The sequence below is a fragment of the Urocitellus parryii genome, chromosome 3 (assembly GCF_045843805.1).
Source record: "Urocitellus parryii isolate mUroPar1 chromosome 3, mUroPar1.hap1, whole genome shotgun sequence".
Taxonomy (NCBI): Eukaryota; Metazoa; Chordata; class Mammalia; order Rodentia; family Sciuridae; genus Urocitellus; species Urocitellus parryii.
In genome coordinates, this window is record NC_135533.1 from 200885772 (window position 1) to 200910002 (window position 24231).

The following is a 24231-nucleotide window of genomic DNA, read 5'->3' on the forward strand; positions in this document are numbered from 1 at the left end:
CGTGTCTCAAATTTTTAAAAATTTAAAAAGGGACGCTCAATGGTAGAATGTCCCTGGGTTAAATCCCCAGCACCACCCACAGAAAGATCTGGTGAACGTGTTTGAACTGTTTAACGTATGCGTATCTGGCAAGGATGGGGATCGTGTTAGAGTTCTTCCCTCTACAGCAGCGTTGTTCCCAAGTGTCGGCTGCAGGCCATGCCACCATGTATCCCTACCCAAGTACCCCATTGGCTCCACAGCAAGCTCACTTAATCAAGGAAGCAGTGTGCTGATGCCCATCCTGACTGATCTGGTCCCAGGACAGTTGGCAGGCAAAATTTTGAGTAGCTCTGCTGTCCTGTACTTGGAATATCCGAGAGCTGAGAGATGCCCAAATCATTCCTGGTCTGACTTCCCAGACGCTGGAGACGTGGGCACAGGGAAGCATCTCGTCAATTCACAGGTGCATTTCTTGGCTCACTTATCATCAAATCGACCCTTCTTACAAGTGCTCTCTTTCTCTGTCTCCTTTACTGCCACTAAACCCAGCCGACGCTCTCCCTGGAGTGCTGAGATGGCAGCAGCGTCTGTGGTCCTTGGCAACCCGATTTATCGAGGCCAGGGCTTCTGGGAAGGATCCCCAACCCCAGCTGCTGAGCAGTGCAGAGAGAGCCGAGGCCAGGAAGCTCTGGGAGTACAAGAACTCCGTCATCTCTCAGGTCAGAAACTGCTGTGGACACTGACTGATTCTGTCACTGGGCTCTCTGTGGGAGACGTGGTCCCCTGCCTTGGGCTGAGCCATCCTGGGGCTTCTTCCTGCTTTGTTCCTACTTGTTCCTCCTACTGTGGATATTTCACAAAAACTGGGCAGCGGAACAGACATTCTACTGGAAAGAGATGGCCTCAGGAAATGGCTCTCTAATGCTGTGTCACGGAGTCCACCAGATCTCAGGGAGTTGCCCGCTTCCCCATGTGTTCACATCTGACACTTCAGCTGGAGGAGCTCATCCAGGACCTCACTGATGACATGTTGCTTGTGGTGTATTAACAGAAACAGAATTCTTTTGTTGTTGTTGTTGTTGTTGTTGTTGATGGACCTTTATTTATTTGTTTGTTGTTTTTTTTTTTTTTAATTATATGTGGTACTGAGAATCGAACCCAGTGCTTCACCACTGAGCCACAGCCCAACCCTAGCAACAGAATTCTTAATGGATGTCTCTTACCCCAAATTCTTAGGCTTTTTTTTTTTTTCTGTAAGATGTGCTGATTCAGGCCTGGGGGTGTAGCCCAGTGATTTGAGTGCTCACCAAACATGTGCCGGGCCCTGGGTTCAGTCCCCAGCACTGATCCAAAAAAAAAAAAAAAAAAAAGTTGTGTTGATTCAAACTTTCTAAGTTCAGCCATGGTCACTCATCTGGACTCAGGTTCAGATGACGGATGCCTTGGTGCCACAGCAGGGTTTTTCCTCTGTGGTTTGTGTAACCTGAAGTGGTGCGGGGTCTAGCATGGTCTCTGAGGACACTTCTTCTGCCTTGTCTCCACCCTCGGTCCCTCTCTGTGTGCAGAAGTAGAACTCACTGAATTGACCATAATGATCTGAGTGAGACCCAAGCAATTGTTTTCATAGCACATATTTTCTCTCTGGATCTGGCAAATTCTTCTCTTCTGTCAGATAATAGACTTGGGTTCTTGAAATCTTAAAGATGTGCTATTTTTCTATATTTTTGCCCATGGTCAGAATTGAAACAAAAACATGAAAAAGCTGACAAATCACATTAGTGTTTTTATGTTTTCTCTACATTTCAAAATGTAAAACTAACCTTGTCCTGAACACCAAGAACCTTCTTGTGAATTTAACCAAGGAGGGTGGGGTAGAGGGCTTGCTTAACATTCATGAGGCACTGGGTTCCATCCCCAGCACCACATAAAAAAACTAAATAAATAGCTGGGCATGGTGAGACACGCCTGTAATCCCAGCAGCTTGGGAGGCTGAGACAGGAGGATTGTGAGTTCAAAGCCAGCCTCACAGCAAAAGCGAGATGTTAAGCAACTCAAGTGGTCAACACTGAGGGTCAGTGCTAAGCAACTCAACAGAATCAATGAGACCCAGTTTCTAAATAAAATACAAAAATAGGGCTGGGGATGTGGCTCAGGAGTTGAGTGCTCCTGAGTTTAATCCTTGGTACCTCCCCCCCCCAAAAAAAAAAAAAACTAAATTAAATAAACAGAATTTAACCGAGGAGAAGTGACATCCCTGACCTGTCTCTGTTTACTGTTGTTTTGATGCTTGCTCATTAGTGATCCTGCCTCCTATTGAATAAACAACTAGCAATGTTTTGTAAGCACTTATGATGGGAACCCAAACTGTCTCAGATATATGGAAGATATATGGACAGTCTTACATAGTGAAAAAAGTCTTCAATAGTGGAAACAGCACTGTCTTTAAAATATATTTGTGCTGATGAAACATAGTGATGATTTGAGATAGTAAATACATTGATAAATGTCTTCACAGTCATTTAATTTCACTTTTTTGATAATTTGAGTTTATCTGGAAAGTTTAAAGGAATTTTTTGAGAAAAGTGAATTAATTATTAAACTTTTACCAATAGGTGACTGCCCATTTCACAGAGGACTTCTCACTGAACTCTGCAATCTCTCAGCTGATGGGACTCAGCAGTGCCCTCTTGGTAAGTGCCCTACATGCAAGTGATATAGCTCAGTGATAAATCACTTGTCTAGAATGCATGAGATCCTGGGTTAAATCTCCACTACCAAAAAAAAAAGGGGGGGGGAGGAGGTTTTTTGTTTTTTGTTTTTTTTCTCCATAGTCACAACCTTTTCTTATTGCTAGAATTTTTTTAAAAGATTGCATGATGCAAACTGATTTTTCCCCAGGAGTTTGCAGATAAAGACATGGAGGGTCTGGGATTGTGGCTCAGAAGTAGAGCACTTACCAGCTTGCATAAGGCTCTGGGTTCATCCCCAGCAGGCACACACACACAGAAAAAAAAAAAGAAAGAAAGAAAGAAGCCCAAGGAAGTTAGATGACATGCCCAGATCAGGCTTAGGCCTCTCTCCTCTCATCTGGCTCTTCATTCCCCCACTGCCTGAATAAATTGTGATACTTTCCTAACACTGTTATATTTTATATTTACTTAATTTATTTTTTTATTTTGTATTGGTTTTATTTTTTAAATACATGACAGCAGAATGCATCACAACTCTTATTACACATATAGAACAATTTTTCATATCTCTGGATATAAAGTATGTTCACACCAATTCATGTCTTCATACATGTACTTTGGATAATGTCCTATATTTACTTAATTTAGATGGATCAGAATTATTCTCATTGAAAACAAAAACCAATCTTTCAAGTACCATTCATCTTCTTGCTACACAAGACTCCCATTTTTCTTGCCAGCGGAAGAACTTGTCAGCATATGAGGTTAGCTATTAGACAACAAAAAGTGTGCATTAAAACTGTTAGCAGCAGGCAGGCCTGTAATCCCCACCACTCTTAGTGAGAAAAAAAGGGGCTGGGGGTGTAACTCAGTAGTAGAGAGCACGTGGGTTCAATAAAAATAAAATTAAAAAGTAGGGCTCATAAACTATATTCTTCTAGGTCCAGAGATACCAAAAATTTTATACGTGATTTTCTTTTTTTAAAAATGAGGGTATGCTGGGCATGGTGGTGTGTACTTGTAGTCCACCTATTTGGGAGGCTGAGGCAGGAGGATCCCTTGAGCCCAAAGAGTTCAAGGCCAGTCTGGGCAACACTGTGAGGTACTGTCTCAAAAATGAATAAGAAATAGAGGATGTATACATGATCTTTGTAAAACCACTTAAAAAGTTTGAACATGACTTCATGATTAAAGGCATAGAAAATTCGGCCAGAGAGGCTATGGACAGAAAAAGCTGCAAGGGGGCAGATATTTCATTTTTAATTCAATTTTTTATAATATTTGCCTCATTTTTTTTCCTGACTAAATAACAACACATAGCCCAGAACACTTGAGAAACACAAAACCACTCACAATTGTACCACCCAGAAAAAATATTTTATGCCGCTCTCCAAAAATGTGAAACTTTGTGTGTCTGTGCACTCAAATGCAAATCATGTTCATGAATGAGATTTTTAATCAAATGGACACTTTTTTTTTTTTTTTTTTTTTTTTTTGCAGTGCTGGGTATGGAATCCAAAGCCTTGAGCATGGTAGGCTAGCTCTCCACCACTGAGCTACATGCCCAGCCCAAAAGGACCCTTTCAAATCATGTGTTTACTTAGGCCTATTTCATGAACAGTTTCTGATATTAAGTATTCTTGGATGAAATCATGTTAATGATGGGGGCATATTTCCTTCTTATTGATATGACATAAGTCATTTTACTGTTTACCCATGGGAGAACATTTGGAGTTCCAAATCCTGTAATTAGAAATCATCAACAGGGGACACCTGGGTTGAAGGGTATACACAGGCACAGACTAAGGCCCTCACAGCTGGAGTATCCTGGTTGTAAACTGGCTATATCCCCAGCCCTTTTTTATTTTTTGTTTTGAAAAAGGTTCTCATTAGGTTGCCCAGACTGGCCTCAAACTTGCAGTCCTCCTGCTTCAGCCTCCCAATCTCTGGGGTTACAGGCATAGCCACCACACCCTGCTGGATCCTACTTTCAAGTTTTACAAACATACCATTAAACCAAAGTCATATTTGTCCTGGGGAGTTTTGAACTTGTACTGATTGCCACAACCTGGCCAGGCTGGTTTCTAGCATGGCTTCCCCAGGGCCATGAGAACTGCCCATCTCCTCAAAGTCCTTCTGGCAACATTCTTTATTAAACCACCTCAGAATAGCTTCTCTCCCTGGGCCACTCCTTGACTACACACCCAACTCACACCTGGCTATGTGGACCAGCCTGCTCCCTCCCACCCCCACGGAACCCTGTGACATCCCCAAGTCATTTGTCAGTTTCCTCCTTGAAAGCAGAGTCTGCCCTCTGGTCCTCTCATCCTGAAAGCCTGCCTGGAGTCATCCTCTGTGAGCTGAGAGGCTCTGACTAGGGTAGCTGATAAGCCTTGGGGAGGAATGAATGCTTACTGTACCTGGCACAGCTGTGTAAGGGAAGGGGTCTCTGAGAACCCTGGGAGGTGGAAAGGACCCCTGCCCTGGGGGGTCGGGGAATCTTTGAGCAGGTCTTGTGCCTTTGTCTGGGCCTGCAGTGCACAGGAAACCCGCAGAGAGGTTGGGAGTTTGACTAACTGCCTGCCCAGAAGCAGGTAGCCCTCCCTCTCTCTGATGCTCAGCTTATTCACCTGTCTAACAGGGTAAGAATACTGCCCTTGAAGGGTGTTGTGAGAACTAGGTGAGTTCCCGTCACACCAAGGGCATGGTCAATGCTCAGAAGAGCAGTGTATTTGATGTTGCTGCTCCTGTGCTATTTATACTGCTGATTAAGTGGAGGAATCCTTTGTCCTGAGCAAAATTGGGCAGTGAGGAGGATTTCTTCCTATCTCTGTCTCTGAACTTCAGATTAGTTAATGGCTTTTCTTAGTCATACTTATTTCAGACACCTCGGTCTTCTTACGCTGTTCTTTTTTCCTTATTAGCAAGCCTCTCAGAGAGTCGTTCTCCACAGCTCCGAATTTGAGGACGCTCTGTGTGCCCTGCTGGTGATGGCTGCCCCGATGGCCCCTCACATAACCTCGGAGCTTTGGGCAGGTAGGTGGGAGAGTCCTGTTTGACTGGTTGCTACTACCCCAGGGTGCCCCCCTCTTCCTGGAACATTATTCAGGGCTCTGATGTTCTTAGCCATGGGGCCCAATATGTGGCAGGTACACTCAGCACTCTCTCTGTCTTGTACTTTGTTGATGTGTTCACCCCTGCCAAAGAGAAAGACACTTCCACTTTGGGATAATGTGCTCAGACTAATGCGAGTATTGATGTCACCACAGAACATTCTTTCTAATGACTCAGTCCCCGAGTGTCCACACACCATGACCTTGTATATTCTTTTAAGATGGAAGCAAATGTTTGGTCCTACTTTACAGTTGGAGAAAGGGCATCTGGAATTAAACTACTGGTCTAATATGTTGTTTATACCAAGATTCAGTTCTCCACTCCAGATGGTTACTACTAAACTAGGCACCAAAGCAGGTCTGACTGTTCAGTCCCTAGAATGCTTTCCACATCAGTAGAGTGTTGGCCCAGGGAGAATCAGGACCTTCATATAAATCCTCAAATTGGGATTGGGCCAAACGCATAGGGATAGGCAAAGAGATATGTATTCAAGCCACCAAAGGTCATGTGTGGACGTCTTCAGATATTTCTAGAAATAGTCCATTGGTAATGCATTTGACTTAGCAGTTCATTTACCAAAAAAAGAGTTCTCCTAATTAAATTTATTGACATGACTTTCTAGCATGTGTGAGACCCTGGGTTCTATCTCCAGCTCTGCAATCAATCAATTTTAAAAATTACTAATTTAATAACACAGAAAAAAAAATGCATATTGACCAGTGAGGAAATCAAGAGTCACATTTGGTGTCTGAAACCACTTCAAAATGGTCAAATGCAGTGATTCTCCTTGATCTGTGGTTTCACTGTCCAAGGTTTCAGTTACCATGTCAACTGAGGTTCCAAAATATTAAATGAATCTGGTGTGATGGCACACGCTACTCCTTCATCCCAGCTACTCCCAGCCTGAGGCAGGAGGATCATAAGTTCAAGGCCAACTTGGACAACATGAGATCCCATCTCAAAGTAAAATTGAAGAAAAGGACTTAGGATATAGCTTAGTATGCAAGACTCTGGGTTCAGTCCCCAGTGCAGTTTCACAAAACAAACAAAACCAGAAAATATTAAATGGAAAATTCCAGAAATGAGTAACTCATAGCTTTTAAATCTCACATCATCCCACTCCATGCCACCTGGGTTTTGCTTTTTCTCACTTCATCATGGTTTCAGTGTGACCTTGCTGATGTTGGTGTCTGTGAGATCATCTGTGTCTAACAAGAGAATAATGTAGCCCAGCTGTGAGCACCAGGCAAACTTGTAATGACTCTGAGGCCAGCTGTGATTGCCAGGCCAGTTCTCAGATGCCAAGGACCGAAAATAAAAATTCCCTTCCTTTTGCCTTCTAGATAGAAGCAACCCCCATCATATCCTAATATTGGGCAGTGGTTATAGCCATGTACCTAATTTAGTTTGGCTTAGTTTTCTCGTGTATCCTTTATAAAATAAAATTTATGTAATGTGAAATTCACCCATTTTTTATATATGGCTGATGATGTAAGGACATCTGTACTCTTGTGTTAGCCTCTCCATAGTCCAGCATTAGAACACTTCCATTTCCCAAAAAGGTCCTTCCCACTGTCAGTCCCATGCTCTCTTCCACCCGCAGCATGACTGTTGTGCTCTCTGTCTCTAGAGTGTACCTTTTCCAGAAATGTCCTATAAGTGAAATCATACAATATGTAATCCTTTCTCTCTCACTTCTTTAGTATAAGATTCATCCATGTTACGTGTATAATGCTTGGTTTCTTTTTCTCTTTTTGATGATTTTGCTTTTATTTTTCTTGTTTTTATCTAGATGTCATATTATAATTGCTTTCATCACTTAAGTATTCCATGAGGATACTTATTTCTGAGTCACTAAATATTTTTCTATTGGCAGGTGTGGTAGTGCACATCTGTAATCCCAGCAGCTCAGGAGGCTGAGGCAGGAGGATCGCAAGTTCAAAGCCAGCCTCAGCAACTTAGTGAGGCCCTAACAATTCAATAAGACCCTGTCTCTAAATAAAAATACACAAAAGGGTTGAGGATGTGACTCAGTGGTTAAGAACCCCTGGGTTCAATCCCCAGTACCAAAAAAAAATTTCCACAACATCCATTTTTTAAGTTTTTGTTTTTGCAGAACCAGGGATTGATGTGAATTATGCCCAATTGATTACCTAATATGAATATATCCTGGGATAAATTCATCTTGACCTTGATGTAGTAGACTTTTAATATACTATTAACATTCAGTTTGAAGGAAAAATCTATTTGCTGGGGTTTTATTTAGAATTTTACAATTATTTTCCTAAGACCAGTTTTCTCAGCATGCGCTGTCAAGTTGGGGAGTGAGATTTTTGTTGCTGACTTCGTGGAGTGGACTGGTACCTCTGTGGTCTCACTAAGTTGTCATGACTGGCCTTGAACTTGTGATCCTTCTGCCTCAGCCTCCTGCATCACTGGGCTTATAGGCATGCCACGTTTTTTAAAATAATTTATTAATTAAGTTATTTTTTGGTACTGAGGATCAAACCCAGGGCCTAGCACATGCTAGGCAAGCGCAGTACCACTGAGTCACACCCCCTCCCTCTCTCCTGTACATTTGCACAGGCCCACTCCTTGCAGCATAGTTAGAACCTCTGTGGGAGATGGTGGTAGGCCCTGCCAGGCTCTAGCCATATGGTTACATTTTGTAGTCTTGTTATTTCCTTAAACAGGAGACATGGGTCTTTCACTTAGTCTCTGTGATCTAAAATGGCACACTTCTTCTTCCTTAACTTTTAATTTGTAGTAAACTCCCCTACTATCATCTAGCATGCACATGTCTTTCTCTTTCATCTTCTTTCTCCCACACTATCTGCTGCTGCCTTCATTTCAGTTCTTTCCAGAAGGACTCTTGTAAGTAGGATTTCAGAGGCTTCCTCCTACATTGCCCTCCATCTCTGCATCTGGAATGGGTACAGGGGGACAAGGATCTACTCTGTCGAGGTCCCTGTCCAGTCTGTCCTTCATTTCTGTGACAAATCTCTGGCATGACATATGCTAAAATGATGTGACAGAAACTAGCCCGTTTTATACTTTGCTCCATGGTTTTTCATGACCATGTGGTCATGGTTTTTCATGGCACGTGACCCCATTGTGGGTTTTTCGAGCTATTTGATCCTGAGAAGTGGATCAGATTAAAACTTACTTGTTCTATAGTGTTCCATTCAGTTATTTTACAAACACTTACTGAGCACACACTGTATGCCAGGTTCTGATGTGAGAATTGTGGGAAAGCTGGGGCAGGCAGTTGGAGGAGTGGGCACTGCAGTCTGTTCATTCAGTGGAGATCTTTCTTAAAGCTTTACAAATCCATAATGGCTTATTTTTCTGAATTCAATAAAAGCAGCATTTAACTTTTGCCTCCCACTCTTCCCAGTATGAGTGCCATCCTTTCTAAATGAGCAGCTGTGGATGCCACCAGCTGAGTGAGGAGTCCCATGCACCCGGCATGTCACCCTGGTTATTAACTCATAGGTGTAGTCAGGTGCCCTCAAGAAAGAATGGGGACATGATCCCTTCTTGCCTCTCCCAGCAGATGATCAAGGACAGGTAGCAAGATGCTGATGGTCCACAGCGAGCAGGAGCACTGTATCGTCAGGACATCGTTATCATCATCCCTCACTCTTAGGCATTTTCATTCTAAAGCTCTGGACAGTTTTTAGGCACCTTTCACTTATTCCAGAAGACTCACCTTTCATGTAGCTTCTGGTTGATTCTTGCATCTTAGAAAGATAACCTCACAAGGACTATAAAGAGAATGTGTTAAATCAGCGAGGCATATTCCAACTTTCTAGAGTCCCGGATGAAGCTAATTTTCCCAGGAGAGATTCTCCCTGCAGAGGAGCAGAAGTGAGATCTGTCTTCCAGGGCAGACTTGAAGCCTGTTGATACAGTGGCCATCACTGCCTGGATGGAAGGAGCATGTTGGAGAAGCCCACAGTTGGAGAGCCTTACAGTTCTCTGTCAGTCGCTAAAGGGTAAATGGGCACTTTGAGTAAGAAACAGAATCAGCAGCTTGGCAGTTTGCAAACTGGAACAGGATGAGGAAATCTTTCTTTTTCTTACTTCCTGAAGCCTGAAGCCTTGGGAAGCTAAAGACACCACATCTGAATTTGCAAACTTATCTTTTGTTTATGACTGTAGAATTATCCTATCCGGATGAGGGTGTTAGCTGCTTGCTTGGAAAAATTTTGAGTATTCAGAGTCACTGGTTCTGTTTCAGATGGAAGGCTGCTCAAGACTTCCTCCATTTGTGGACAGTAAGGAGCAGAAAATTGGGGATTGGAGGTAGGGCTCAGTAGTAGAGTACATGCTTGTCTTGTGCAAGGCCTGGGCATTGATCCCCACCAAGAGAAGAGGAGGAGAAGGAGGAAGAGAAAGGGAGGGGCGGGGGAGAGAGGAAGGAGATGAAGAGAAGAAGGACAGATCCAGGCACAGTGGCATATGTCCATAATCCCAGCTACTAGAAGTCTGAGGCAGGAGGATGGTGAGTTTGAGCTAGCCTTGGCAACATAGCAAGACTCCATCTCAAAAAAGAAAGCAAAAAATCAGAGACTCTGTTGGTCAGACTCTTGTTGAAAATGCAGTTTCATCATTGTCAAAAATGAACCATCTGGCTGGGTACGGTGGCACACGCCTATAATCCCAGCAACCTGGGAGGCTGAGACTGGATGATCACAAGTTCAAAGCCAGTCTCAGCAACAGTGAGGCACTAAGCAACTCAGTGAAATCCTATCTCTAAATAAAAGACAAAATAGGGCTGGGTATGTGGCTCAGTGGTCAAGTCCCCCTGGGTTCAATCCCCAATACCAAAAAAAAAAAAAAAAAAAAGATCTGACAGGAACAACTTGGATGAGTTTTAGGGAAATATGCTGAGTGAAAAAATCCAGGCTCAAACGTTTTTGTATTGTTATGATTCCATTTATATAACATTCCTGAAATTTCAAAAATTATAATGGGCTGGGGATATAGCTCAGTGGTAGAGCACTTGCCTTACTGGGTTCCATCCTCAGCACTGCCAAAAAAGAGAATTATAGAGATGGAAAACATAAGGTGGTAGTGAGGGGTCAGGCTGAGACTGGGTGATCACAAGTTCAAAGCCAGTCTCAGCCAACAGTGAGGCACTAAGCAACAGTGAGTGAAGGGGGCAGTGGCTGCGGAAGGGTAGCACAAGGGTACTTCCTTGCAGTGCTAGAACAGTCCTAGGTCTTGACTGGTGGTGAGCATGTGAAGCCACATATGGTTTCACTAAGCTACACACGCACGCACGCATGCACGCACATGCACGCGCACACGCACACAGAATTAATTCTTATAACTCTAATAAAATCTGAACAAACTCTGTGGATTAATTATACCAGCTTCCTGGTTTTGATATTGTGCTGTAACTATGCCAGATGGGGAGGATGGATGGAGGGCACAAGGTGCCTCCTTAACATTTCTTTGCAACTTCTGGTAAATCTATAATTATTTCACTATTATTTTTATAATTTTTTATAAAGTTGCTGCTGTTTTTAATTGCCTCTGTAAACTCACAAGTCCTGAGTGTTGAGATTCTAGTTCTGAGACATAGTGGGTCATAAGAGAAGAAGAAAGGGAGAAAGGAATTTATTTCTAGTTGCAGGTTTTGATTCACATGCTTGCACACACACACACATCACACATCTGGCCAGATGTTGCCATTCATCCCACTGCATCCAAGACAACCTCGTCTCCTGCAGCCCTGCAGCAGGGCCATATGAATTTCCAACAGGAGCACAGAGACAGGGACAGGCCTATCCTGGTGCCTAAAGAGCACCACTGCCTGTGTCCCTGAGCTTTTATACTGTCTGCTTCTAACGTGCCCAGAACCAGCTGCAGGAAACAAGTTCAACTTGCTGGGGAGGAGGTGTCTCAGAGCCCATGCCCTGAGGATGGGGGAAGAGGGGACTCTGCAGAGCACTGGTTGTTCATCTCATGATCATGTGACCGGGAGCTGCAGCTCCCTGAGACTACATGCCACATTGCTAGCCCAGAGAAGATCAAAATTCAAAATGTGGTTTCTGATGGATGTACAAGGCTTTCATACCACTATAAGATTGAGCCACTGTAAGCCAGAGGCCATGATGTTTAAAATGTGGTGATAGAGGGGCTGGAGTTGTAGCTCAGTGGTAGAGTGCTTGTCTAGCATGTGTGAGGCACTGGGTTTGATTCTCAGCATTGCATATAAATAAAATAATGGTCCATCAACAACTAAAACATAAAAAAATTATTTAAAAATATGGTGATTGGGCTGGGATTGTGGCTCAGCAGTGGAGCGCTCGCCTAGCAAGTGGCGGGACACTGGGTTCATTCCTCATCACCACATAAAAAGAAACAAAATAAAGGTACTGTGTCCCACTACAACTAAAAAAAAAAATATTAAAAAAAATAAAAATGAAAATGTGGTGATAGAACATTTCTGTTTTTCTGGCCCTTTTGGAACTCTACAGTGACTGTTCTTTCTTGACGTTTGCCTCAGTGTGTAACATACATGATCTCAAAGATGTCCTGCAGTACTTTACTGTCAAGACAGGGAGGGAGGCCCTGGAAGGAGCTCTTCCTCTTGAAGCATCAGTTTACCTGCACAAATCCATTTTCCTTCATAACATAATTTGAGATAACATTCTTTGCAACTTTTTATAAAAATGGCTGTGAGGCCTGAGGGGTGCAGCTCATAGTAGAGCACTTGCCTAGCACGTGTGAGGCCCTGGGTTCCATCCCCAGCATCTCAGAAAAAGAAGATATTGGCTGTGAAATCTTATAGCTGTAGTGTTTTGTTATATTCATTAATTCCAACAAAATTATCAACGTACCAATCATGTAGACGTCTGTGTACGTGAGAGAGAGAGAGAGAGAGAGAGAGAGAAGGCTTAAGAGATTATTTCAAGGGAGAAAATAAAATCTGTTGATACTCTGATGGTTTGGGCAGTGGTTGTTTGTTTGTTTTGTTTGGGTGTTTGTGTTTGCTGTGTGGATGATGTTATTTCAAAATCATGTCAATGAAACCATTTTTCTGGCAAAAGGCTAAAGTAGAGTAGCCTCACTTCCTGTGCCTTATTTGGGAATTATTGTCAAGGCTAATGGGGGAGACCCCAGGGTGACCAGACACCACAGAGCCCTTAGATCCCCCCTTCCAGTGTATATGAGGACAGGGGCCAGGGAGATGGGGGTGGAGGCAGACCCCAAGATGGTTATCAGGAGAGGACTGCCACCCCCACAGGAGCCATGACATGACACACACCCACCAGCGCTCACATTGGGGTGCCAAGGCAGCATGGTGACCTCACCAGCTCTCAGAAAGGGAAAGGCTGAGTGTCTCTGTTATTCCACAGGAAGCTCAGCTCTCCCCAAGGAGGGGAAGGAAGAGGGTGGGATGTGGGCCACAGGGGCCCTGCATGGTGGCCTTGCATTGCCAGGGCCATTCCATTTCCCAGCCTGTGTGCTTTCCCCATGTGCTTCTGAAAGGCCAACCTTCTACCTCATCTGTCACTTGGTTATCTGCCACGTAACGAAGCCCTTGTGTTTGCCATGCAAATGTCAGGTATTTTTACTTCCCTAAAAAGAGCAGGGAGGCAAGAACACTGTGATAAACCAGGATCCTGAGTTTCTGTTCCCTGCTCCACAGGATGGCCCCACTCCCATCTATATGGAAACGCTGGCAGGGGCCCAGGCAGCTATAAATAAGCATCCTGGTTGCTCCAGGAAGACTGGGCTTCCTCATTTTTTTCAAATGGAATTTATAACAGCTTCAGCCCAGAACATTTGTGTCCAAGGTCCTTTTATCTCACAGGCATCCTGTACAACTTCCATATAGAGGTTCTGGAAATCTTCCCACTGCAGCTGGGTCACGGGACAGGCCCCACTGGGCCAGCTCACTAAAATAAAGAAATGATTATCTGCCTCCTGTGACCTCTGTCTCATATTTAGATAGGAGTTTTAATAGAATCCCCTCAGAGGAACAAGCAGGAATCTCCTTTCTGTTTTTGCCAAAAGGCACGTCTGTTAGACATGGACTAGGTTCATTAAGAAGCGCAAAAGCTTCAGGCCACAGGAGCCAGCTGGGCATCAGGAGTATGTCATGTGTCTCTTAAACCACTTGCTCCTCAGCCCGAGCCTTCGCTTCCCTGCCATTGACCCATTAACCAGCAACACAGGCTCACAATGAAATGCCTGATGGTGAGACATTAAAAGCTGCAACAAATAAGTCTCTGATAGTAGCACAGAAATCAAGATGGAGGTCACTAGACTAGAATGGCCAGCTTTCCTCCTGATCTGGCACTTTGGTTATGCCACATAAAGAAGCTTTTGTATTTGCCATGCAAATGTCAGGTATTTTGGACCAGCACTATGCTGCTAGTCCAGGGACCCAAGGCTGGCCTGGGAACTGTCAGCTCCATTCTGTGACAAGATGAGGAGCTTGGCCCAGGATGTAAACCACCCACCACGAAGCACAGAGTTGAGGTGGGCTGGCTCTCTATGAGGAGGGGTGTGTGTATACATGTATACAAAATAAAACATTTTATATGTATTCTTTGTGTCTTTTCAAAGAGATATAAACATACACACACACACACACACACACACATATATATATATATTATTTTTTTTAACATAATAGTACTTTCTCAATGAAGGAAGCAGTATGTTAATTTGCATTCTGGCTCAAGTTCTTTACCTCACTGCACACATGCACATTGAATAGCTCTGAAACAATCCCCCTGGTATAATATATTTGCACCAATATAAGGATACAAACAATAGGGAAGGGAAAATTTGTTCAGCCAATTGGGTTGACTGGTTTTTTTTTAATGATTTGTTGCCATTATAAACAAAATTAATTACTAATAAATTCAAATGGTAACCTGGGAAGAAAATGAAACCTTTTAGAGAGACCAGAAGAAAATCTTTACTTCATCTCACAGTATGGAAAAACTTTGTGTGTGTGTGTGTGTGTGTGTGTGTGTTTGTTTATTTTTGGTACCAGGGATTGAACTCAGGGGCACTCAACCACTGAGCCATATCCCAGCCCTATTTTGTATCTTATTTAGAGACAGGATCTCACTGAGTTGCTTAGTGCCTCCCTTTTGCTGAGGCTGGCTTTGAACTCAGAATCCTCCTGTCCCAGCCTTCCAAGCCACTGGGATTACAGGTGTGCACCACTGTGCCCAGCTTAAAAACTTTATTTTAAAACATTTTTCCAAATTATAAAAGGGCTGGGGATGTGACTTAGTGGTAGAGCACTTGCCTGGGACCTACTCCTTTAACAAGGTCCCACCTCCTCCCACCTCCCATTAATGCCATCAAAATTGTTAATCCACTGATGAGGTCAGAGCCCTGGTGATCCAAACCCACCTTTGAACATCACTGTACTGGGAACCAGGCCTTCCACACACAAGTTTTTAGCAGACGCTTCCTGTCCTAGCCATAACAGAGGCCCAGAGGAAGTTTAGCCAGGAGGTTAGGCTTTCTCTGAGAAGGTCATTTGTCCACTGTTCCCCGCATCTGGCTCTAGTGATTATGTGTGAGGGGCTAGGTGGAAGGCCTCTCACACCGCAAGTATTTATGGGCATTACAGGAAGTAAAGGCCACTCAGTACTCAAGCTGGCTCCAAAGCATTCCTTCCCCATGAGAGCTGCAGAGAAATAACCCAGGAAAATTAGCAGCCTCTTTTTCCCAGATACTCTCCCTAGAGCAGCATGTCCCTTCTTCATTACAGCTCTGGGTGCTGTTTGCAAAGAGTTGCCTATAAACCCAAGATTATGAACCAGGCCAAGGTAAGTGGGAGACGTGGCAGGTTGCAGAGCCATGGCGTGGCCTTCCATACCCTCCTCCAACAGCTCCAAGCCGTGTCCAGGCCACAGCCTTCCATCCTGCTCTCATCAACCTCCCCTGTGTGCAGAGTGGCCGATCCTTCTGTGTCTTGCATTGCAGGTCTGGCACTGGTGCCCAAGAAGCTCTGTGACCACTATGCCTGGGACACTGCCGTGCTGCTTCAGGCCTGGCCCACGGTGGACCCACAATTCCATCAGAAGCCTGACGTGGTACAGATGGCGGTTCTGGTAAGTGTCTCTCCAGCCCCCTGACCAGGCACAGCGCACAGGGCTTCTTGCCTTTGCTGGTGCCCTTGGTTTTCTGCATCACCACGTAACAGAACCGTGTGAGTATTGTACTCTGGTAGCCATCAAGGGACTAGAAGGGCAGAAATCAACCTATCCTGCTTTACAGGTTCCGTTTGTCTTTTCCAACTGAGGACTATGCTCATTTAGCTGAGCTTGAGTGTGGGTTTTTGTTGGGGTGGTCCAAGGCACAGAGAGGGTGACGGTGAGGTCACTGGCAATGCAGGAAGACTTCGCACCGAAAAATCCACTTTAGAAAAACTTCATAAAGTCCATTTTCTTTTTCTTTCATCCTTTTTTATTTATTTTTTATTGGTAAATTGGAACAGCATACATACATGAGTAGTTTATTGGTTAAACCCTTTATGTCAGAAATGACTCCCTTAGTCTCTTTATAATGTTTGTATATTTGATTATTTAATATGAGACACATTTATAGGGAATGTCTCTTCTGTATGCTGATGTGGTTGAAGAGGGAAAGAGGCCAAGGGTGGACTTTTTACATCACTGCCTCTGAGTCCCTCGTGGGCCAGGTAATTTACAACCAAAATGTAATGTGACTCATGTCACCCTACAAGCATTACCATTCTCTTTGCAGTTGAAGAAACAAGCTCAGAGAAGTGGCCAGGTATATTCATTTACTCTTCAATAATTACCATGTACCTACTGGGTGCCAGGCACAGTGCTAGGTTGAGGGGATACAGAATCAAATAAGATAGGCATAGTGCCAAAGGACAGAGGTCTAGGGCACGTGAGTTTTCACACACACAGAGTTCCTGCCCTCATGGAGCTTAAAACCCACTAAGATAGAAAAGAATAAAAGAGAAAGAAGCCAAGCACAGTGGCACACACCTATAATCCCAGCAACTCATGAGTCTAATGCAAGAGAATCACAAGTTCAAGGCCAGCAACTTAGTGAGATCCTGCCTCAAATATAATTTATATTTTACAATTTTAAATTTAAATGTTATTTTTTCAAAGAGTTGGGGGTGTAGCTTTGTGGTAGAGTGCTTGCCTAGCATGTGCAAGGCCCTGGGTTCAATCCCCAGCATCTCTCTCTGTCTCTCTCTCACACACACACACACACACACACACACACACACACACTAACACACACAAGGAAAGAGAAAAATAATAAGATGAAAGCATGTTGTACAAGGTGCCACAGTCAAACCCGCCCAGGGGTGGAGGGAGAGCATGCCCATAGAGGCTCTGCCAGCCAGGCCCCAGCCCTTCTGCACCTGTGCAAACCTGGACCCAGTAAAAAGGTCATCATTTGGAAAGGCAGTGTTTGGCCCTAGAGTTGGGTTCTTGACAGCAGCTCAGTTCCCCACCACCTGCTCTGGAACTTAGGTCCCTGCCTCACCCACCTCCCTTCTGTCCCACCACAAGGCAAAAAATGTGGGGCTGCCTTAGAGGCTTCTTCTAAAACATCCTGTGGTACAGAGAGGACTCCTCCTCCTCCTTCTCCTCCTCCTCCTCCTCCTCCTCCTCCTCCTCCTCCTCCTTCTCCTCCTCCTGGAATTGACTCCAGGAGCACTTTCCCACTGAGCTACCTGCCTAGTCCTTTTATTTATTTATTTTTTTATTTTGAGACAGGGTCTTGCTAAGTTGCTGAAGCTCTTGCTAAATTACTAAGGCTGACCTTGAACTTCCAATCCTGCCTCAGCCTCCCAAGCTGCTGGAATTACAGGCGCCACCACACCCGGCTCAGGCTCAGAGAGGGCATTTCTTTAACTTGAATAATGTTTATGAGAAATTAGTAACTCACGTACCCTTGAGAACTTGGCCTCACACAGCTGAGAAGCAACAGCTTACAATTTCCATTGGTGGAAATGTATTTCTACTTTAAATTATCACAAAATTTCTGTTTAAAATATCACCAAATTGAGTTGTGATCATTAATAAAATAATTTTAGAAGATCATTGGACTGTAAACCCCAAATTAAAAATGCCTGAAGGCTCCCTGCATGCACCAGTTTGAGAAGGTAGGGTGGGGCAGCACTCCGACACAGGACGTCTGGGGAGGTCTCTTCTGACTCTGTGGAGAGATTTCAGGGTTGGTGCCTCATCTTGAAAGAGAAGCTGCAAGCACGGTTCAGTGCAATGTAGTCTAGCTAAACCCCGTGTGTTCTCTGTACCCAAGACATGCTGGACTCTGCCAAGTACCCAGGGAGCAGAGAAAAGGGCCTTCTCTTTGAGCATAGCTCCAAGGGACAGAGGTCTAGGGCACCTGGGTTGTCACACACACAGAGTTCATGCAGCAGCAAGGTTAAGATGTAAGAGCTTGGGATTTGGACTGTGCTGCGTGAGGGTCTCAGACACTCACCAAGCCTCAGTTTCCTTCGTTATAAAATAGAGACAAGCCCGTGCCAGCCTTACCCAGTTGTTGAGAGAAGTAGGCAGGATAATGACCAAAGTACTTCCCCTGCTTTTGTACATGCCAACGATGAGACCCACTAACTTGAAACCAGTGCAAACGAAGGGCCAGGTATGGCCTAGGACTTTCCAGATAGAAACTCATTTACTCCATACAGTGGCCCTGGGGGCGGGCCTGGACTCATCCCCTTTTACAGGTGAGGAAACAGTGGCAGAACAGGGCTTAATAACTCGCTGAAGGTCCTGCAGCTAGTCCAGAATTCGCTCAGTAAGTGGTGACTGCTGCCAGCTCCGCATTGCTGTTTCTGGCTGTTGGGAGATTAGAAGAGGTGTCACGAGGAGAAGAAGCTAGGTCTTGGCTTTGAAAGAGGAACAGCATGTCCCCAGTGGAGACAGAGATGTCAGAACATCAGGAGCTGTGGGGGCAGGGGGCCGGGAGAAGTCCCCAGGGACCCTGGACTGTGAGCCATGGAGCAGCTAAGGCAAAGGGCACAGGAAGGATGGCTGAAGGCTGGAAGAGTCCCTGCCTCAGAGGCCAGCCTCCATCCAGAGAGGCCTGGGGGCTGGGTGGGAGGGGGCTGGGCAGGAGAGAGAGGGTTCAGCAGATCATCCACTTTCCAGTACTTGCGGTGGGACCTCGGACAAATGACTTCTCCTCACCTACCTCTGCTTCCTCGCCTGAAAAATGGGGTGGGATAGTCGTGCATCTCCCCACAGGCTCATACAAGTAAATCGTATGGCACGTGCCTGGTACTCAGGCAGAGCTAAGGGGATGGCCCATTCCAGCCCAGATTTGGACTTAAACCTGATCTGCAGTGACCTGGTAATACTTCCCTCTGGATATGAGCCAAGCATATGTTTTGGGGGGTTTTGTTTGTTTGGTTGGTTGGTTGGTTTTGGTTTTGTTTTGGTACAAGGGGATTGAACTCAGGGGTGCTTACCACTGGGCCACTTTCACAGCCTCTTTTATTTTTTATTTATAGTCCGGGTCTCACTAAGTTGCTTTGAACCTGTGATCCTCCCGCCTCAGCCTCCTGAGTCACTGGGATTATAGACTTGCAGCACTGCACTCAGCCTGTCTAAGTTTTTAACATCCCACAACAACTGTGTTTGGGGCAGTGCTCAGGAAACTCAAGGTGGTAGTCACCTACAGGCAGCACTGGGGTCTCAGTGTCTGTCTGTCTGTCTGTCTGTCTCTCCCAGGTGCCCTCCTCCTTCCACCCCAAGGCAGGTGCCAGCTTCCCTTTCTCCTTCCTGTGGTGGCAATCCCCTAGCAGGCAGTGCAGATTGGGACATCCCCAAAGCAGGCTGTCCTCATGGTTCGTCTCTGGCTATTTTTCTTCTCAGATCAACAACAAAGCCTGTGGCAAGATCCCTGTGCCCCAGCAAGTTGCCCAGGACCAGGATAAAGTCCACGAACTTGTTCTCCAGAGTGAACTGGGAGCCAGGCTCTTGCAGGGGAGAAACATCAAGAAGGCCTTCCTCTCCCCCAGGACTGCCCTCATCAACTTCCTGGTGCAAGAGTGACACCTGGGGCCCCAGAGGAGCCTCCTTCCAGGCCTGGGTTGGAATACTGACCTTCATACTATGACAGGCTGGGGTCAATAGGGTGCCTGTGCAGGGGGCAGGGTGAGTGCAGGCAAAGGAGAAATCACAGGGAGGAAGAGGGACCATGTAGCTGTCTCTTGCCCTCCTGCACCCCCATGTCAGGGTTGAGGAAGCCATGCGACCCCATGTGAAGCCACCAGAGATACCACTGGCTGGGAGCAGGAAGGAGAAGAGAAGCAAGTGAGGACCGTGACTCTGGAACAGCCCAGGGGCTTCTGGATCCTGAGATGGCATCGAGTAGATGCTTCTTGAGAGCCAAAGGTGGACCTGAGGAACCCCACAGTCCCAGGAGCCATGTGCCAGACACTCTGAAGCAGGAACTCTGGAGAGTGGTGGATGGTCTCCTGGCCTTCAGACTAGGCCAAGAAGCATTCAGGTTATCCACAAATATCGGGCGTGTGGGGTTGGACCCTGGGTCCTTTTAGAGTGGCTCTGAACGGAAGACCAGCAGTGCTGGTGTCTCTGCACGTGTCTCCACCACGCCTCAGCTCTGCCACACAGGCCTCTTCCTCCCCCACCCCAGCTGGACGTGGCTGCTGGGCCTGTCCTGATACTGACGCACCAGCGCTCAGGCAGAGCGCCACTCCCTAGGATGATGAAGGAGCAGTGCATCAGAACCAGCCCTCAGTGTGTGGAAATTACCGCCCAGGGAAGCAGGTCCACTCAGGCTGCTGGCTGTCAACATTAGAGCCCACCACAGCCCCCCAGGGCAAAGGCCCTAAGGGCTCATGTGGATCCCAGATGGCGATGCCACCATGGTGGACAGACTCAGAGGAAGAGCAAGTGTAGCTGTGGCTGCTCAGTGTCACCTCCTGTGTCTAGGCCGCTGCTATCTGGCAGTGAGGAGGTGGCCAGGAATGGCCCAGTGTGTGGGTCCAATCCTGGTTCTATATGAAGTAAACATTGATGGGCTGTTATCAGAACTGACCTAGCCGTTGATTTAATGGAGGAAGAATGGAAAGAATCTAGCCATTTCATGATGCTGAAAATCTGTATTTGTTATTCAGTGCGATTATTCTGCAGCAGCTTCTGATGTGGTTCCCTGCGGTTCATCGGTTGAGAGATGACTTTTTTTTTTTTTTTTTTTTTTTACTGTAATAAAATGTTTACCACTTCAGGACATATCTGTGATCTTGGAATAGCCACCATATTCCAAGTCTTGGCATTAATCAGGAACAGACTGAGGTCTGCCATCATCATCAGAAGCTTGGCTGTGTGCCTGGCCCACATGGAATGCTGTGGAGATGCATGTGGTCCTTTCTCTCTGGAACTGACTGCAAGGCAGACAACACTGATTCAGGCACATTAGCACAGCTTGAAGTCACAGGTCCTCAAATTTTCTATTATGCCAGTTCCTGTGTCCAGAAATTCCAATTTAATTTGTCTGGGGTGTAGCTTGGCCATCAAGATTCTTTTAAAAGTCTCCAAGTGGGGCTGAGGGTGAAGCCTAATATGCTTAATATGCATAAGCCTTGGGTTTGATCCATAGCACTGCAAAGAAAGAGAGAAAGAAAAGAAAAAGAAGGAAAAACTCTACAAGTAATACTAAAATTTGAGAACCACTGGATTAACTGATGCATTTGAGCCATAATTTTTATTTAGTCTTTCCTCTCCCTAATCTTCAGCTTAGGGCTGGGGGCATAGCTCAGTGGTAGAGCACTTGCCTAGCATGTGTGAGGCCTTGGGTTTTAGTCCCCAGAACCAAAAACAAAAACAAATGTCTATTTTCTGACCTTTAGCTTACCCAGATAAAATTTGGCCCAGAACCATGATGAAGTAGAGTTGAAAAAGAGGGAAGCCAGAGACCAGAACTCTAGAGTGGGTATTTAAAATGTTCCCAGAGCTGACCTTGAATGTGCATAATCCCATTGCATGTCAGAACAAAGGTGGATTAAATATAAGCAAACAAGGAATTTGGTATAAGAAGGGGGAAGTGTTTTTGCTTGATTTTCTTGTTTTTTCCTAGGGTAAGCTAAGTAGTATTGAATGAGAAGAGGGTAAGAAGCCCTTTATTTGCACATTATTGAGCCACAGCAGTGGACCAAAAAAGTCTCATGGCTTCTGGACTGACCCATTGGCTGTGCCAGCATGGCCTTGGGGAACCTTCTCTCCAAGAGGATAAAATTGTTGAAAGGGAGAGCTCACTGGTACTTACTAAGAGGTACTAAATATCATGGAACAGTTGGACTGAAAGCTGTGTCCCTGCGGGCGAGTAGGTGGGGAGGGGAATGATCTCAGTCCTTTATTGACTGCTTCGATGATGTCAGAAACAACTGGACAAGTTCACATGCATTATCTCATTCAATTCCCGTGAAAACCCTAAAGAGAAGGAATGATTCTGTCATGAAGAATCCCAGGCTCGGAAGGTCAACAAATTGCTCAGTTTTGACAGCTGACAATTAGAAGAGCCAGGATCCAGACCTACATCTTCTGACTCCACTTAGGCTACCCTACCATGTCTATCGCCATGTCCCTCACCTGATTGCCTATCTTGCTTGATGTCTGACAATCAGGTGAAATGTTAACCAAAACTATTAGCATTTTGAGCAGAGGCAGGCTAGGGCTCCCCTCCTGTAAATCTAGGAAATCACAGAATCAGTGCCTTCTCTACAGAGGTGGGTGGTGGGTAAGAGGCCAAGAGCCTGGGTGTCACAATATGCGAGGGAATCAGGATCACTCCAGGTGGATTGGGCTGGCAACAGAAAAACCACACAAACACAGAAAATACCTTTTTCTGGGTTTAGGACAGCCCTGCAGCCTCACAAATCAAGCTCCCACACTGGAAGGCAAGGAGAGCAAGGGAGGCAAGAGAGCAAGCACACCTGAAAACCCCCTATTTATTGGGGTGAAGCTATTCACAGAATATCCCAACCAAATAAGGCAAGGAATTGGATTTTGGAGGGTGGAGTCTTACTTGGTGATGTCTTGTGGTCAGCAGTTTGGCTGACATCTTGGAAAGTCACACCTATCTCAGGTGCTGTGTGGGATCACAGGCAGAGCAAGAGAGACGGCACACATGCATCACACAGCCCAATCAGGCAGTGACGTCAATCCAGTCCCCTCATATGCTCAAATGCGCATAGCTCACACACAGCCCATGGATGGCTCGAAACACTTGTGATTGGGGTGAAGCCCTTTAAAGACCCAGGCTCAAGTGCAGATGTCTAGGTTTGGGAAAAAGAGTTAAGAAAGTAGTGCCCCACGGCAGATGCTGCTATAGTAGGAGTCTGCCAAAGAAATAAATCCCAAAGACTAAAACAGTGAGTAAGCTGGGAAACAGCATAGGCCTTCTGCATCCCAATAGGAAACTGGTCAAAAAGAGATAGGGCACATCCAATCAAAGACAGGCAGCAGCCAGGGGTGGTGACACATGCCTCTAATCCCAGCCACTCAGGAGGCTGAGGCTTGAGGACCCCAAATGCCTGGGCAAACTAGCAAGGCCCTAAGCAATTTAGCAAGACCCTGTCTCAAAATAAAAAAAATAAAAAGGGCTGGGGACATAACTCAGTGGTAGAATACCCTGGGGTTCAGTCCCAGTACCAAAAGGAATAATGAAAAGAAAGACTAGGCAGCCAGCAAAAGATGGCTTTTAAAAACATGAACCAGCTGAGTGTGGTGGTGCACGCCTATAATTCCAGCCTCTTGGGAGGCTGAGGCAGGAGGATCCCAAGTTCAAAGCCAGCCTCGGCAAAAGTGAGGTGCTAAACACAAAATAAATAAAATACAAAATAGGGCTGGGGATGTGGCTGAGTGACCAAGTGCCCTGAGTTCAATCCCCAGTACCTGCCCCTGCTAAAAAACAAAACAAAAACATGTACCACAGATATTTTTTTCATGAATAAAGCAAGATACATACACAATGTGATCCCAATCATAATTCTTTTTAAATTATTTTTTAGTTGTAATTGGACACAATATTTATTTATTTATTTTTATGTGGTGCTGAGGATTAAACCAAGGGCCTCGCATGTGCTAGGCGAGTCCTCTACCACTGAGCCACAACCCCAGTGCCCCCATGAGCCATAAACCCAGCCCCCCAACTATAATTTTTAAAACTCGTAACTCTTATAAACAAAAATGAGAAGAGGAAATTTGCCCAGAGATCATTGAATGGGAGTTCTACATGTTATTTTTTCCTCTTCTGTTTATTTTTTGACATTTTTAATTTTTATTGGCCATAAAGTATTTCAATAATGGGGGAAATATCAAAATGTACAATTTTATAAAGATCCACATGAACTAAGAACCTGTTCCCCTTGATATTTTTTTTTTTTTTATCCCATTTGGGATATCTAGCTTCC

The 24231-nt window shown here is 45.2% G+C and overlaps 1 protein-coding gene across 4 annotated transcripts in view; it reads left to right on the top strand.

The window, feature by feature from the left end:
• Positions 1-23739, top strand: part of Lars2 (leucyl-tRNA synthetase 2, mitochondrial) — a 139642-nt gene extending 115903 nt beyond the window's left edge. For all 4 annotated transcript variants that reach the window (XM_077796292.1, XM_026389918.2, XM_077796294.1 and 1 more), the window contains 5 exons: positions 532-701; positions 2595-2672; positions 5597-5708; positions 15759-15886; positions 19670-23739. In XM_077796292.1, coding sequence (XP_077652418.1) covers positions 532-701; positions 2595-2672; positions 5597-5708; positions 15759-15886; positions 19670-19849 — 668 coding nt within the window. In that variant the 3' untranslated portion in view covers positions 19850-23739. The remainder of the gene's footprint in view (positions 1-531; positions 702-2594; positions 2673-5596; positions 5709-15758; positions 15887-19669) is intronic.
• Positions 23740-24231: the final 492 nt, after the last annotated feature.